This window comes from Betta splendens, chromosome 6 (genome assembly GCF_900634795.4).
Source record: "Betta splendens chromosome 6, fBetSpl5.4, whole genome shotgun sequence".
NCBI classification, from domain to species: domain Eukaryota; kingdom Metazoa; phylum Chordata; class Actinopteri; order Anabantiformes; family Osphronemidae; genus Betta; species Betta splendens.
Genome location: NC_040886.2, coordinates 2458107 through 2475969, shown reverse-complemented (window position 1 = coordinate 2475969; position 17863 = coordinate 2458107). Strand labels below are relative to the sequence as shown.

Here is a 17863-nt window from a genome sequence, read left to right as displayed (position 1 = left end):
TTTATTTCAGCTAGAGGAATTATCTAGAAACATTTGTCTTTTCGGTCCAGTGGTTCTATGTTTGCACAGCTGACTGACTCTACAGTAGTTTTACTGTCAGGGGGAGTTTTTAACACTTACCACAGAACTCTTTGTGATTTTATTCTACATTTCTTCCCCTGTTCATGAAAAGCAGAAGAAGGACACTGTTACCTCTTTCACTTCAGCTCACATTGGCCTTTCTGCGAGACAAGCAGCCAGAACAGCCAGAGGTCAAATAATGACACGAACACAGAGGTCAGAGGGAAAACACTTTGTTTTTTAAAAAGGCAGAAGAAAAAAACGCTTGTTTAGAGCAAAGCTGTGCATCTCGTATAGCTACATAACAGAGACTGGGCTAGAAACAGCCCCTCTAAAGACAAAGATCCATTAAAAAACAGGAAGAAATAAAAGCACAGGGAGCCATAACTTCTAGCGAGAGTAAAGCCTGAAGCATCATTAGAACACGTACAGCTACAAAAGCTTAGCTGTGCCCCAACCAGTAAATCTGTCTAAACACAAAGAGAGAAACGTGTGCGGATCAGGAATATTACACAATATCAAAATACTGTAGTTAGTCAGCAACAGGATGTTTATAAATACCTAAACAATGTAGGAGTCCTGACTATTAGTTAAAGTCATGGTGCAGTCAAAGTGACCTGATGATGTACAGTAAACGCGCGTCTACCACCACTCTCTGTCACACTTCCTGAAAGGCCTGCCATTGGCACTGAGGATGAACAGCTTTACGTCCTCGTCACATGACTGATGGATTTGGTGTTTTGTTGACAGTGCAGTGGGTCTGTGGGGTACGAGTGTGTGGCTCAGTCTGATTCTGCTGGGTTGTAAATTAGCCGTTGGCTCCTGTTGATCTGTAGCATTGTGCAGCGCAGCCTCTGATTGAGTCACCGGTGTTCAGAACATTTGCTTTAGAGGTAGAGAATGTGGGAAAGAATATTAGGCAAGTATAAAAATCACAAAAACAATATTTTTTGTTCACTCGTCCAAAAATGTGTATGTCTGCATGAATGTTTTATTTTGTTGTCTGATGTAATTAAGTAAGAGATTTTTGGCCTTGTTGTAAAAATGTAGCTTCATGTATCACACTTGATACTTGTTGTTTATCTTTTTTACCAACTATTAAGAATATTGCCTTGTGCCTAAGATGTTGTTAATTTTGTAACTAATCTGTGACATAAATTCATGGCTCACCATCACACTCAGCACACACAGACCTTGTAACGTTTGTTATCATCATAACATAAAGTTACCAGACAAATCTTTACATTTCCGCCCTTTATGTTTGACCAAAAAACTAATATATATTGTATGTACATGAATAAAAAATAACAAGCTGAAGTTCATCCTAAACTGGGGCCTGACACAGACTCAGCCTAAAAAGGGTTGAAAAAAAGATTTAATCATAAGATTAAGAAATAAGAATAATATATTAATCATAGTAATTAGAATAACGTGAGTCATAAAGAGACCCCGAGTGGGAGGAGCCAGGTGGACTCATAATGCATCTACAAACTGTTGGAACACACATAACATAACAAGCAGTCACGCTAACCTGCAATCTCAGACTGTGTTGTACATGTTGTGTAACCTTTGACAGTGCATTCAGAAAAACACCAGTTACTATTGAAAAAGTCACACTGAGCTGCTCAGGTGCAAACGCGCACATCTGTGTTGACGCCTCATCTGACAAGAAACAGATCAAAGTGGCTGTAAACGCTGTTTCCTGTGCAGATCAGAGGAACCGACCGGTAAAACAAATGAATACTTATTCATTTAAGTGAAGATGTTTTATTAGTTAAACACACACTGACTGTGGAGGTTTCGCTCTAGCGGTAACGCCTCTGAACATCTCATACATCTGCCTGTGTTTTACTTATGACTCCTGAGAATCAACGTCACGTCCATAAAGCACCAAAACCACATGGTCTGTTATTACTACTGACACGAGGAAGCAAAGTAATAGCATTGACTATTACTTTACACTGACATTGGTATAAAATTTAAACTCCTACAGGTCGCTATCTGTCTGTACTGCAATTTAAAATGTCCAGGTGTGTCTTATATTAATTTTTGAGTCTAAATTGATCATATTAATTGGCCACAAACTCAAGCTCAACTCTTCTTCACTTTTAATGGATACTCAGCTAAAGGTTTGTGACTAAGTATTTATTTTACTTTCTATAAACACTCTTACTTTGAGTCTGAATACTCCTTAAGGTTTGTTGCATCAGTATTAACTACACTAATTCATGGGTTTGTGTACTTACTGTATGATACAGTAGGTGTCTGGCGTGCAGATTGTCTCCTGTGTGTGCGTGTCTCAGTGTTTCAGGCCATATTTACAGGCCATCAGGGTTTCACATGCACAAACATCATAAGGGCAGACACTTAATAGGTGTTTCAGGGCAAAATGCCTCTTGATTCAAACAAGTGTTACAAGCTTATTAAGTTGCAATGTCAACTGATTCCGCTTCCCTTCATGCACAAACGTCATTTTCCACTTTTGTACCAAATAAATTCTTTCAGCTTTCCAATTTTAACATGGCATTCATGCATCAACGTTCCTCCTCGGTTTCAGTCCTTTATACAAAACCTAGTCTTAAAAAGATACACTATAGGTTTAAACAATCATTAAACGTCCTATAAAAATTGGTGTGGCAATCAATAAAACAATAAAGTCATATCATTATATTATTTTTCTCATTTTAGAAAGACAAAGACACTTGTTGAGGCTCCTGGGATGGATGGGGGGTTGGTAAGGGGAATGACTGACAGAAGAACTGACCAATGACGTTTCAGGAAGGAACACAACACAAGGACACAAATGGTCAGTCGTCAGCCGCACATTTCACTCTCAACCCACGTTTTCTTTGTCCCTGAAGGTAGAATAATGAAAAAAAAATGAAAATCCTACTTACACTACAACTAAACCAGAACCAACAAATGGAGTGTGTTGAATTGGCTACAGTATGTTGAACAAATAAACTCTATAAAACCTTCTGGATTTAGTTCAACAGTGAGTGATGGAGGCCAGGCCTCAGTCAGTCCTAGCCTGACTTGTGTCTGGTTTCCAGAATCGCTGCTTGTCTCTGTCTTCAGCTTTTATTCCATGCTGTCTGCTTTCTTCATATCCATTCACCCAAGCGCTCTTCTACCGATCCATCTGTTCTCCATCCCTTTAATCCCCCAGAACAGCATTTTGTTTCTCTCAAGCAGTTACTCTTCTCGTTTTGCAGCTCGTCTGCCATTCATCCATGGCAGTATTTAAAAAGGACCAAAACAAAAAGAAAACCAGCTCAGGTGATCCGTCTAATGCTCCTCCTCTCCGGTGGAAACAGCCAGTCTCATGGCCACAGACAGGTGGTCGGTCAGGCCAGCCAGCTGGGTGACGAAGCTGTACTCCTCGAGCTCCTGTTGGCCAGAGTCGACAAAACAAAAATAAGTTCCATGCTTCAGGAAACACTGGATTGCGACTGTAAATACTACAACACATTGTCAAATGTATTTGGACATTAAATGTTAGCTGACAGTTTAGGTTCCAGTTCATCACTAAAGCTACTGGAAAGGATTACTGTCAGGGGTCAGTGCTGACCAGTTTACTTATATTGCCCTGAAAACTGTGCTCAAGTGGGTTGCTACAATACACAGCCCAGTCCAGAGGCCCATCACTACACTTCACCATTTATTTAAATCAGATACCAGCATATCACCATGTGCCAGTTTATATTAACATTTGTGCATCTGTTCATTGTTCATTGTTTCTTACTGTATATACGCACATGGAAAAACACAAAACATCAAATACGAGTTGGTAGTTGGCAGTGGCCACATTCTGTCACAAGGTGGCGTCAGGCCGTACGTGAACCAGTGAGGCAGACAGTCAGAGGTGCTATGTGGAAGTGATGTGCTTTGGTTTTCCCACATTCACATGGTTCTGCCTGGGTCTGTGGTTTATTACCGTAAGCAACCACAAACTGGGTGCTGCACATCAATTCATGAGCAGAACTGGTACAGTCACATAATAATCATCAGATGTCATTGGGATGTGTTGGCTCAGGAAATTACCCAAAAAACTAATTGACATGAATTTCATGTGTATTAGGCTCAAGCTGTGGTTTCCATCTTCCAACAAGGAGCCTTTGCTTTGTCTGCTCTTTGGGTCTAGTCCCTATAGGATAATTGATCCAGAAAGATTGAAAAGCTGTTTAAGATACACAGCCCCGTTTTCAGACCATTTAGTTTTACCAGTACTTTGTGTTCTAAAATCAGCTGGCATCGCCAACTTTTAATTAGAGTTAAAATTTAGGAATTCACAAATTCAAATTCACAGCATTGCATTAAACCTTGGACATAGTGAGCCCGTGAATATGTTTTTCCCCTATTATACTGGAGTGCCCCATTCTGTACCAGTTTCCAGTCCTGCTGCAGCCCCTCATCGCTGTACAGCATGTAGTCAATCCTGCGTCCGTTGCCCTTCAGGGGGATCTTCCTTCCCTTCTGACTGTTGGCTGGACACTGGTTCTTACTGGGAGGAAACACCAGGTACTCTTTCCTGCCTTCCTCGTTCTCCATCACTCTGACACAGAAAGAGTAAGGATCGGTAAAAAACATGCACGCGTATAATTGATCCAGCTGGAGAAGAGTAAAGCGTGCATTATTGTGCATGTAGATGCTTGGTTAATGACTCTTATGTGTGTTTTTGAAACAAGCCTTCATTATCTTCTTTTTGGCAGTGGTGTAAAGTGTGACCTCATACTTAAATTCAAATTTCTAAATTCATACTGGTTAAAAATCATGAGAAAATAATTCTATAGTTACATTTTGCAGAAATGTGTGTGGTCATGACTGTTTTCTTTCATTAATGATCAATTTTAAATTTAGCATTAGAAATTTCAAATACCATCCTTGATTATCTACATATTACATTTAGGGAAGTGAATATATTGTATAATTTACAGAACCGTATGCAGTGCAGTGTGGGTGACAAAACAGAGTAATGTGTGTGTGTGTGTGTGTGTGTGTGTGTGTGTGTGTGTGTGTGTGTGTGTGTGTGTGTGTGTGTGTGTGTGTGTGTGTGTGTGTGTGTGTGCATGACTTACTTTTGCAAACTTTCAGGTGAGCTGACCTCATCGTCGTAAAGGCCACTAGGATCCAGCAGAGTTCCTGTTAATTAGACATGACAATTAATTAACATGCTTCACAGACAGACGCCCACATTTCTAATCACGTGCTTAAATAATTCCAAATGGCTAAAAGCACACATCTACAACCAATACAATACACTGAGAGATCTGGGGATAGGGCTTGATCCTGGAAACATGGAATGTGGGTGAATCCACAGAGATTCCAGGCGATATAACTGAATAGCTGTAGATTCTATATGTTATATTTAAAAAACTCAGTAGTCCTGGTGTTGTTTTGATGGACAATAAGACCTTCGATCTTAAGTGGAACTGAACTGAAATCACATCAAAGGGATGTGGTAGATGAGAGATCCTAGCAGACCTGGCTTGGGCTCAGTCCTGACAGGTGGATATGTGCCAGCACAGATTCAGCAAAAGGGTGGGTTCTGGAGGAGGCAGTGAGAACTGCCCTGACGCCACATAGATTCAGTATCAGAGTGAGAGAAAATAATGTTGATATCATCAGGATTGGAATGACCTTCTCCAACCAACAACCAGCCAGTGGGCGATTGTGTCACTTTATGCAGGGAATGTTGGTGGGGACTTTTGGAAACAGGAAATGAGACTAGTTTTGGGACCCGGTGTGAACTAAGAAGGTGAAATAGATGATCACTGAGGCAGTGAACAAGAAGAGGCTGCGTAAGAACACGTGGGTAAGTTGAGCTGCTTCACTAACTGATATGTGATAAAATTTGAGTTTCACCTGATACATTAATGGCTGAGATTGAAGCTGCTGAGGTATGGAACAAAGGACCACAGGAGAGGGAAAAGCCTTTACATGGCCATTAAGACCCAAGTCATAGATCCTAAAGGGCAGCAGTGTTCTACTCTCTGACCAAGGCCAAGGCGCAAAATTGAATTGCATAGTCTATGATGGGCCTGTTACCAGCGCCAGTCTTCAGTGGGAAGAGTGGAAGAAAAGAAGGAAGGCTGTAACCACACACACACACACACGCACGCACGCACGCACGCACGCACGCACGCACGCACGCACGCACGCACACACACACACACACACACACACACACACACACACAAATACAGGAAAAAAATATAGGAAAAATCCTGGTTCGCCTCCACAGCTCTCCGATAACATATATACTGGCAACAGCTGATGAGGAGCGTGCTCATTTCTCCTGAGCTCTGATAAAAAGAGGTCTGAGGTTAATTGAGGCTGAGTGCTGTGTGCCATTAAGCAGGTAAAAGCCAGTGGCCACTTGTAAGTTTATCTAAGCATTGGATGCAGGATGAAATGGCAGAAACTCTGTTTGAGGTGCATGGTGGAAGCAACCCCATTAATCGACAAACATACTGTAAGCCTCTCCTCAGAAAAAAGTCACCTACGAAGCTTCAGAAGACACAATAACAGGCAAATCAAAAAAACTAAAGATGAAACCAGGAAACTCTTGCAGACCACAGGAAGTTGACTGATCTGTTGTTACAAACAGTGCTGTAGCTGGAGGCCACAGTTTATGAGAAGTACATGTGGATGTTTGTGTACTGTTTGTGTGGATTGTTGGTGTGTATTACCCAGAGCCCATGGTTTGTCCTCTCCTGGTCCCAGGCGACACGGGTCCTTGTATTGAGTAAAAAGTGCGTGCTGCTGCTCAAGCTTGTCCTCTGGAAAAGCAGATGCACACACAACACACACAAGCACAGTTTCCTGTCAGAACATAACAAAATACTTGCTACATTATTTGTTAAATACATCAAATAAAACACATGCCAAGAAGATTGACATATTTTGATTGACAAGCAAATTATTCATGATCAAAATCCTTCATGTCTCCATGTCCACTTTATGTCTTTCTTCGGGCCAACAATGCCAACATGCAGTGTGCTTAACTGGTGGCGGTAAATGGACTGTGGACATGAACGTTGTTCTGTCTTTGTGTTCCCTAAGGGTTAGGGTTAGGGGTAACATAAAAAAAGTTCTTAGTTTATGTTATTGAGCCTGGTGACGCTGGAAAGAAAAATGCTTCTAGTTTTACTGTATAATCTAAGTTAATTGTTGTTTTCTATGTACAGTAGGTGACGCCTGAGGTTTTAAGGCAAGCGTGAGCAACCCCGGTCCTCCAGTCCTGGGTTTAAAAGCTTTTATGTGTTATTTTTTATCAGTGAAACATGTTTAAGGTTTGTGCGCTCCCAAATAATCTACTGTCGAATTAACCCTGCAGCTGAGGAGGCATTTTATGTCATGACTGTGTGCTTGCATGCAACAGATAAAAGACCATGTAGTGGTTCAGTAAAGACTGGTTCATCTTAGACTTGTACCTGAGGAGCAGTTGTCAAAATTGAGGTCTCCCAAGATGACGTCAAAGGCCACCAGGTCTTCCAGCACCTTCTCTCCTTCGGGCGACTGTGATGACGATTGGCGAAACTCCGCCCCCCACTGAAGCAGGAGGTCCAGCTGCTCACATCGTACAGAGGAGTCGCCTGACGCAGCGTTCAGTGCAGTGGAGAAAGGACGGCAGCACAATGAGGGGCAGGGAAAAACAAGCAAATTAATGCAAACATGGTCAGTGCACAGGAGCCTGAGCAGAGACAGTCAAAGACAGACAACGCGTGTGACAAAAACACACTACTACGACTGAGGCCGACAGACAAACAAACTAACTCAAAGCTCTAACTGGGAAGTTACAAAAGTACTAGGCTGCTCTACTCAGAGACGGCCAGGCTGACAGCACTGCACGACCACACACGATGTGCAAAAATACCTAAAGGGTGAAGACAGGACACACAACAGGCTCTAACTACAGACACCAACACTGAAATACAGAGGAAACTACTGTATTGAGAAAAATCAGTAGAAGCATAAATCGCAAGAACTAAGGCAACTTACTAGAACTAACTAACCCCCACAGAATCAAACAGAGTACAGGATTACCTCTGTCCACTCTTCCTTAAAACTGGGCGAAAATAAGATTTTTGGAGAATTTGGTGAAAGCACGTAAGCGAGCAATGACGCTGAACGGTCAAGAATCTGCGTGTAGAGGCGCCAGGATGCTGACAGCTGAGTGGGAGGCTTTGGCTTTGATTATCCAGGCTCCACTTCAATATATGAAGATGGAGCTCGTGGGTGTGTGTGTGTGTGTGTGTGTGTGTGCTCAGCGTTTACTCTGGTGTATCTGTGTGTGTGTGTGTGTGTGTGTGTGTGTGTGTGTGTGTGTGTGTGTGTGTGTGTGTGTGTGTGTGTGTGTGTGTGCTCAGCGTTTACTCTGGTGGATCTGTGTGTGTGCTGCCTGTTTAAAAACCTGAAGTGATACACACCACCACTGTAGTTCCTCACTAACTAGTGCAAGAGTGGCAAAGCAACTGTTCTAAACTGTAACAGCGATCGACTGAGAATATTCAGTTGTGAGTTATACAGTATCATTGTCCATTGTAGATTTAATCATTGTGCAGTACAGCACATACAGTATGCTGTATAAGTCGTTCCTTTATTTAAACGCAAACCATTGATCTTCAAGCAATGAGCCACTGAATAGCTTTATAACAGCAAATTAGGTGGTTAAGCAATATTTGTTGAATATGAACAATCAGGCTGGAACATAGCAGGACTTCAGCTGACATATTTTATAGTGAAAGTAGACGTAAAATAGCTTGAGTTAAAGTAACAACAGCAAGTACATGATCTAATTATAAAAGTCTAATGACCTAAGTAACAGAACAACTCAGCAACTGGCAAGAAGCTTCCATGATTGTTACAAATCAATTTAGCAGCAGCAGCAGCAGCAGCAGCGTTTTGGTTCAGAGGTTTTATTGTGAAGGCCTTACTTCCTGTCTTCACCAGTAACTTGTTGCCTTCTCTCTACCCGCTCAGTGTTTTTACGTCTAACATGCCCTGGACAGATTTCTAGATTGTCCATGACTAGACGTCCCACCTTTAAGTCACCATTGAGTCAGGCCCTCACTCAGCTTTCCTGTCTTTAAGGGGAGGTCTGAGTTTTAGATGAAGCTTATCTCTGTTCTTCTAAAACCACCCTTGACGATGATTGCTCTCAGGATCAGATGTTGCTCTCTGGTTCTCATCCTCCTCCTCCTGCATCAACCATCTCAGCTCTAATGTCATCCAGACCAGCACCACCACCCACTGCTCAATATAATACACTGGCTCATCATCATCTGCCTTCCTGCGACCCTGCTGCTGTCCAGAATCCCTTCTGACTTCCTTCCTTTAGTGTTGAGGTTTCACCTGTAGCATCAGATTGCTGCTCAATGCACAGTCCTCATACACAAACAGCCAACATGAATAAATGTTAGGTTGAATAATAAAGCGGCTGATATGTTAAAGGAAGCAGAATTATTGTTGGCTAGAGAATTTATTCATTTAATTCAATTTGGAACAACCATTACACAGCAACAAGTAGAAATCATCCAGTTAAGCCTAAATATTCTCTACATATTCACTTGTAAATAAGAATATTATAGTTAATATTTATGAAAAAAATAGCTAAAGCTATTCAAAAAATCTAAAATAGCATTGACTGCAACAGGCGTTTAAGGAAAATTATTACTGAACAAAGACTGGATTCAGAATGAATGAATGAATCAATCCTCCACTACAGGATTGATTTTTACAACAACCCGTTTCTTCTCAGAAAAGATGAGGTCTGCGTCCTCCCCTGTACCTCCCTGTTGGCCCTGTCTTATCTAACCCCCACATCCCCACTCCCTCCCCCCTATAGGTTCTACAGTATGTTGGATGTATCTTTAGAAACAGTGCGGTGTGAGCTATATTTAGGCCTGTGGGGAGCGTAGAAGGAGCTCAGAATAGCAGTCGCAGGAGAACAAACATGTCTTTGCTAGAAAATGAGCAAGGCAACAGCCGGAGGCTTTAAATAGGGCTGTGACGCCTTTAACAGCTTGAGCCAGTCACTATGGGAACAGCAGGAGGAGACACGGGGGGTGAGGCGGTGGATGCACTCGTTTATCTAGGTATCTGGACACAGACACACGTCCAGGCATGTACTGTCTGTGTAGGCAATGGCACACACACACACACACACACACACACACACACACACACACACACACACACACACACACACACACACACACACACACACACACACGCACGCACACGCACACGCACACGCACACGCACACACACACGCACACACACAAACACACACGCACACACACACACATGCACGCACACACACACACATGCACGCACGCACACACACACAGGCTTTTACCTTTGTGAGCATGAATGTGTGCGCGTACCTTCTATAGCGTGGAGGTGCGTGCACGCGATGTATCCAACGACCCTCTGCTCCTGATGGGAGGTGCCGACATGAACCTGCAGAGCGGAGACACGATGTCAGGCCAGGAGAGTATGTGAAGCACAGCAGGTAGGAACAGCAGCAATTAGCTCAGACGCGGTAGGAGAAACTTTACTTGTCTCTGTGGGGAAGTGGAGCAATTACAGCTGTAAAGTCGTTACACTCACAGAGTGTGATTCGCTGCAGTCGATGGGTAGGAAGATAATGATAGAACAGTAATGTCATGTGCTTTTACTGTAGGTTACTATGCCTGGAGCACACTGTACACACACTATCATCCACTAAGGGAGCCAGAGAACCACACACAGCCATGAAAGCTGGCTGACCAGCACTCAAACCCAGGTCCTACATCACAATATGTCACAGAAGACGACACTAAAACTAAAACAGAACCGTAGCCTGTGAAAGATTCCAAATACTGTTTGTACACTATTGTCCTTCTCTGACCAGACTCCGTTAGTGTATGTGAATGCAGCATGTGTTTGGTTGTGAACTGAAGTTGGTGACATCCTGTGAAGTGGAGGTTGATTTACACTACGTTCTGTAGTCACTGATGATGCTGCTTTAGTAACAAGCAGCATCTTTGTCAATAAACTACAGCATTTATTAGTTATTATATACAGTATGCAAAACCTTTAAATGCTTCAATAGCACAACAAGCTACGACAGAAAAAGACATTTTTATATTAAAAAGGTACCAGCATACTGCAAGTAACTAGTAAGACTAGCTATGAGCCTCCATGGGCCTGTTTTAACATTTAATCACATGACCTGTGATGGCTCCACCTGCATGGATCATTTCAGTCTGCCAATTCATCCCTGTAAACAGGGCAAAATGGAAGAACAGGCCTTCTACAACAAAGCAGGATGAGCAACAGTCAGAGCTGGACCCAAAAAAAAACACCCTCACACACTTTTTGTCAGTTCTCATCAGACCTCATCCCCTGTTTCCAGGGCAGCGAAATAGCTGAAATAACTTCAACTTCCCTTGAGGTTTTATCAGACGCCTTTAGCATCAGTCCTTCAGCAACACAGGAACGGGAGACGCAGCGAGGCTGAAGCTGGCAGCTCTGTGCTGGTGGGAGGATGAGGAATAAAGGGCTGCAGAGGAAGAGCGATGGCGACTGCAGTTTGAAGTCCAAACACCCCGACAGAGGTGGACTTACAGAACCAACAGGCTGTAAAAACTAACCGACACCAAGGCTGTGTGTGTGTATGTTGCTATGCGGGGATTTTTAAAACACCGCACAGAGGACACACAAAGCAGGACATCCAGATAAAACTGTTTTCCACCTAATGAAAGATTTTACATTTGCTGCTCAGAAGTCTTGCTGGTCCAGGTACTTCTAGGAATAATCCATAGTCAGACAGAAAAAAACAGTTATTTCACACCTTGGTCAGTTGAAGAGTGTGTCACTGTGTAGTTTTTAGCATCAACAGTGTCTAAAACAGAAACAGTTCTTTTAATCAGTTTCTAAACTACTGAAGAAAGAATGAAAATTTGATCCTGTCCAACGCTGTCCTTTCTCCTACACTCTCTCTCTCTCTCCCACTCACTTGCTTGTTGCTGTTCCTGTCCGTGTGCCACACGCCGTATTAATAATTCAGGCGCTTATCCACGCTTCAGTAGATGTGTATGCATCCTGAAACTGACAAAAGGCCTGAGGGGATTTGGGTTTTATTTGTGCGCAAGTATGTCTCTGCACAGTCACTCCAACAATAAACAATGTACATGTGTTTGTATTATTCAGGATCTCTGAATAGAATGTTCACATAATGTGAAAAGCTTTGAGTGGAAACTGCTCTGTGGCCTGAATGACAGCTGGGATCGGCTGTCAACCTGAGCCTCGTGGAGGACCAGGTGGAAGAGGAAGCCCGTCTCCATGTAAACCATGCCTGCAAGTTGCTCTCCCTTAATGTAGTGATAGTTATGTCTGAAACAAAAAGATTTGATGAGTCTGTGGTCTACAAGGTTGGTGTGAACCCAACCCATCAAGGTTATTAAACTGTGATGCATCCACATTTTTTACCACATTTATATTAAGGTGTTCATCCCACTGTGCTTGAGATATTCAATGGCCTTCTGTCTTACTATGTGTGTGTCATATCCATGTAGTCAATTTTGCATAATGTGGCCTTTTTAGTTTCCCTTAAGTTGTCGTGTGCTTTTATCTTTTATCCACTATTTGAATCAATAGCACTGACCTCAATAACAACAGAGGTCCTTTTGGTCATTGAAGATTTGGGGAACGCTTCCATTGATTTCATGCATTCTGCACACACACACACACACACACACACACACACACACACACACACACACACACACACACACACACACACACACACACACACACACACACACACACACACACACAGCTCTTCAACTATGCTTAGTAGTTTGAAATAATTATAAGAGGGGATAAATGTTGAGACTGAAAAGCCTTAATTATGGAGCCAGCACAGGGACATTTTTTAATTAATATCCTTCCTCTCTCACTCTCCCTCTCTCTCTGACACTGTCTCTCTCTAGTGCATCACTTCTCCTCCAAAGACAATTCAGAATTATGTTGCTGACCTACCTACTGCTGATCTCCAAGTAAACGCACCGATGGGGACATGAGCATTGTTTTGTCTGCCTTGTGTAAAATTTCCTAAAAGTGGTTTCATGTACTGTAAAAAAACAGCAGTTTGTTTTTTTTCTTATACCCTTATGAATTAATCTGAAAATAATAATAGAAGAAAGTTAGTTACAGTATAGGGCATTATCCCATGTTCAGTCAACTCTATGAGAGTGAGCTCCTGAAGACAGGACTTAGTGACGCAGGTGCACCTGAAGGACGAGGACCGCCCGTCTGAAGACAGCAGTGTTCATTCTAAATGGCGCCTTGTCATCTGCGAGGTTGTACAGGCAGTAACTGAAGTCATATTCTATCACAGACCCACAATGAGGTTCATTCATCTTGGTGCTGAAGTCATTCACACTGTGTTTCAGGTTGCTCTCAAGGACACACTTCAAAGCCAGAGAGAGAACAAGGTGTTGACACCTTCACAGAATCAGCTGATGAAGCCTTTTTGAAAAAGCACATGGAACTGACATCAGCCAGTGAACATCGCTTTCAAGGCAACAAAATGGAAACGAGCCAAATTAATGAGCTCAAACCTCCATTTTTTTTAAAAAGGGGGACTTAAAAGGAGGAAGCCTTTAACAATGACTCCTGACTAAGCATCCTTGTTTGTGTTTGATATGAAAGAACAAACACAAGCTGGTCGGCGCGCTGAGAAACAACGTGTGAACATAAGGTACATCAAATGAACTGAACATAATGAGATGCTTCCCAGCTGGCAAGCAGCGTGGAGCGGTAATGAGTAGGAATGGCCAAGGGTTCCTGGATGGGGAGGCGGGGGTTCACATGAAGATGGTGCTTTGGACAACTGTCAAGCTGTTTAGAGGATGGGGGGGGCAAAGCAGTGAACAGCAGGCACATCAAAGCCTGCAGCTGGCCAGGAGACAGGCAGGTTGTACCGAGGAGCCGCCACCTTTTTATTGATGCAAATACACAATACAGGCTGTGGAGAAAAATAAAGTGTGGGGCTCAAAGCTTCTTCAGCATTGATGGTCAGAGCAAAGTGGCTCTAAACACCATGAAGGCTTGTCTCCAGTGTGTGGTGGTTTCAAGACGGAACAGATAATGGAATTAATAGAGTTACAGATAGGTTGGGTCTATGTTGGAGGCATAGCACAACTTGGTACTGTAGTTTGAACCAAATGTCACTGTGACCCTGGTAGCATTTGCATGTTTAAGAGGCATCGTTGTGGGGAACTCTGCATCAGTGAAATCTTGGGTTGATATGAAAAGTTAAATTAAAGATGCCCCGTACAAGCATGTGGCTCTGAGTGGCCTCATCGTGTCCTGACACTAACAAGACTTATTTTGTTCCACGCTGTTTGGTTTCCTTCTCTGTCGTTTGGCAGCAGGTTGCAGACACGAACACAGCTACTGGCTGGATGCCAGCATGTCAGTGGGACCTGGAGCGACCTCATATCCAAGGAGGCGCTGAACATCAAGTCATTTAAAGCTGCTTCATCCCAGCAGGAACTAGATCACTGCTAAATTCACGTTCTGCAAATCCCAGCATGTGGCTGATTAATGAGCACACACAATCATTCCAATGTAGCCATTTCCCTTTTTAGCAATAACAAAAAAAGCAAATTCACTGGTGACTTGATGGAAGAGAGACAAATGTACAATGTTCAAGACTTTACAGTGCACAGACTTGGCAACTTATACTGACAGTATTTGATCAACACCCATAACAGATAAACCTGCATGAATGAGCAGTTTGGCACCTAATAGATGTTATAGCTGTCATCGCTATGCTTATCTGTGCTAAAAAACAGGAAGATTCAGACAACCTTTAAAGCCACTGTTCAAAAAATGAAAAAAACTACTACTGTACATGAAAGTCCAGATCCGGCCTGGACTCAATTCTGCTGTAAAGAACAAGGTTGTAATTTAATTTAAAGTTAAATCTGTCAGAAAAGTGCTATCTTAGTGTTTATCCATCCAAGCATCTTGATAATAACGTTAGACTTCCACCATCTGTAACAAAAGTTCATGTACAACAGTGTCTAACTATCTGCTAAAAGTGGTGGTACTACCCTTGGTAGGGAGATAGCACTGGGTCACACGTTCCTGTTATATAGAACTCCCCAGAAATTACAGTATATACCATATACAATACAGTATATCTGAATGAATATGCAAATAACTGTGAGTAAACGGTGATGGATTTATGATTGATGTTAATTGTTAGAATTAGTGAGTTAGTTAGTAGGACAGATACTGTGTTGCAAATATAGTTACGCCACTAGAGATGGGAAGTTCAATTCTTTTAACTGACTCAGATCTTTAACTCTCAAACAGTAAAGTGAAGAAATCATTTTGAGTCATTCATTCATTTACAGCAGGTGGCGCTGTGGGCGTTGTAAAAATGGTTGTGGTTCTCAAACAGTGTATACTGAAAACAATATGGTTTGCTTCAGCAGACAAATTATAATCATAAAAGGCCACGAGCAATTAAAACCATGTGAGAACATTGTTTGAAGAACGAATGCCTGAGGACGGACGCTCAGCTGAGTGAGTCGTGAACGAATCATTTCTGTTTCCTGTCCTGCTGACTGAGCTTAAGCAGCTGCTACCATGTGGCGAGAGAAGGTACTGCATGAAAATGAACAAATCATTCACTGACAAGACTCATTCCTCCCAAGTCATATAAAAGATTAGTTCATGTTGGACGAATCGGAATCAATCAAATCACATCACATCACTACTCCCCAGAACTCTTTGCGGAAGCACATATGAGTTCATAGAGGGTCAGAGTTCAACATCCAGCTTGCTGATGTCAGGCTAAAGCTAGCGGTTAAAGCTAATGACACTTTATTTTTGTGTAGAAATAGTGTTCTGGTATTTTGCGTTTGTCTGAGCAGGACTGCAGGTGGTTCTGTGAGCGACCTGTTTACTGTTGACGTGGGCAATAAGGGAAATATGACACTAATCGAGCTCAGACGGGATTGGCTAAAGTAGCAAAATGAGTGTGTTAACCAGAGAGTCATACATGTTCAGGCACCTTTAAATCAGTTCTGTGCCCATCTTGCAAAAGCTACAGACGGTGGCATCAAAAACAAGTCTTTGTCTGAAACAGCACAGACCACGTTATGGACACAGTTCTTTTACAAAAGAAAAACATTCACGGCAAATTCCTGTTTACATTCAGATAAAGAGTAGTAAATCTCACTTCCTACCTTGGTGAACAGCACTCCCTTAGCTGCCAGTGCGTCCTCCCCTCTACCGTTAGGGAAGCATTCATACTTTGCATCCAGGATTGGATAGCGGCTGGCAAGCATCAGCCCACTGTTCAGGAATTTAAACCTGGAGCAGCAGCCTCTCCAACCGTACCACCCAACGTCACTCAACACGTAGGGGAAGTAACGATGCAACTGCCTCCGCAGTCTGCTCGTTGATCCATGGTCAAAGACTTCCTGTAGGGCAAGGAAATCCAAGTTGGCAGGAAAAAAGGCAGAGATCTCATGATCAAATGTTTCGTCTCCATGGCGGCGTTTTCTTCCCGTGCGCTTAAAAACTGAAGTGCGAGGGACGTGAGAAAGAGTATTATTGCAGGATATCCCTATACCACTGTCACCTCCATGGTATCGGGCGAGGGACTCCCTAGAGGCGGTCATGCTGCCCGTGTCCACTCCTGCCTGCTCCCCAGGCCGATGGTTTCCTGTTTCCACCTCTTCCTCCTGGGGGTCGGGCTCTGGAGCACTGATGCTGATTTGAACCCCTGAAGCATGAAATGGGCAGTCTGTGGAGGATTTTGACTGGACTCCTTCACAATGTATGGGGCAGTCATGGTGGCTAGAGTCACCCTGTGGGCTCGTGGAATGCATTGGACAGTCTGGAGACTCCCCTGAGGTGTGAACAGGACATTCTGAGTTGTTGTTCGCACTCGCAGAGTGGAGGGGGCAATCTGCCGCAGTGTCTGCTCCATCTGAGTGAAGCGCGCATTCGGAGGAGCCTTGCTCTCTGGGAGCAGGGTGAATGGGGCAGTCCGTGGCACCTGAGGAGTGGATTGGGCACTCGGTGAGGGGTTCGGTTTCAGTGTCGGCTGGGCCATTGGTGGTGTGTGTTTGGTCAGGACGCTGGTCCAGGGAGGAGGTACGACGGAAACCTGTAGCAAGGCTGCTGAAGGATGCCGCACTGACGTGTGGAACACAAACAAACAAATAGGTATTATGATTTATTACAAATGTCATTCAAAGAAAAGTCTAGAAGGAAGTGGTCTTCACCTTATGGAAGTGTTGGTAGGTGAGTCGATGTAGATTTTGATCTGAGGCCGACTAGCACCATTGCAGATTCTCTTCCCCAGCTCGCGTGCTCTCCTGTGGGTGTCTGACAGGTTGTTAAATCTAGCCAGAGAGTCAGGCAGCAGGCAAACGTTTGCACTGCAGAAGCAGAAGCTCCTGCCCAGCGACCTCCATTCCCCGGTTCCTACACCGCCTGGATCTGCCAGTTCGGCCTGGGTTTTGTCTAGTCTAAAAGAAGAAGTAGAGATTACTTTACAAATTTAATTATGTTGTAATTTATTTTTTCTCCAACTTGAAATATACTGTAGAAATCCAGCAAAAGCTGGATACTGGGGTCTATACCCATCAGTAGGTGCTGCATTGCAAAAGGTCAAGAGCTAATTATAAGCCTGTGCTTTTTTTTCCAAATTCTTTGATCCAAAGTACAAAAATCTAATTAGCTTCACGAGGAGCTAATGTCTCTTTGTGTCTGGTTTGGTTGC

The 17863-nt window shown here is 43.1% G+C and overlaps 1 protein-coding gene across 3 annotated transcripts in view; it reads right to left on the bottom strand.

The window, feature by feature from the left end:
- Positions 1 to 277: 277 nt before the first annotated feature.
- smpd3 (sphingomyelin phosphodiesterase 3) overlaps positions 278 to 17863 on the bottom strand; it is a 32060-nt gene continuing 14474 nt past the window's right edge. For all 3 annotated transcript variants that reach the window (XM_029153669.3, XM_029153667.3, XM_029153670.3), the window contains 8 exons: positions 17364 to 17609; positions 16317 to 17274; positions 10452 to 10527; positions 7497 to 7658; positions 6753 to 6842; positions 5139 to 5202; positions 4447 to 4615; positions 278 to 3450 (listed from right to left, as the gene is read on the bottom strand). In XM_029153669.3, the coding sequence (XP_029009502.1) occupies positions 3349 to 3450; positions 4447 to 4615; positions 5139 to 5202; positions 6753 to 6842; positions 7497 to 7658; positions 10452 to 10527; positions 16317 to 17274; positions 17364 to 17609 (1867 nt within the window). In that variant the 3' untranslated portion in view covers positions 278 to 3348. The remainder of the gene's footprint in view (positions 3451 to 4446; positions 4616 to 5138; positions 5203 to 6752; positions 6843 to 7496; positions 7659 to 10451; positions 10528 to 16316; positions 17275 to 17363; positions 17610 to 17863) is intronic.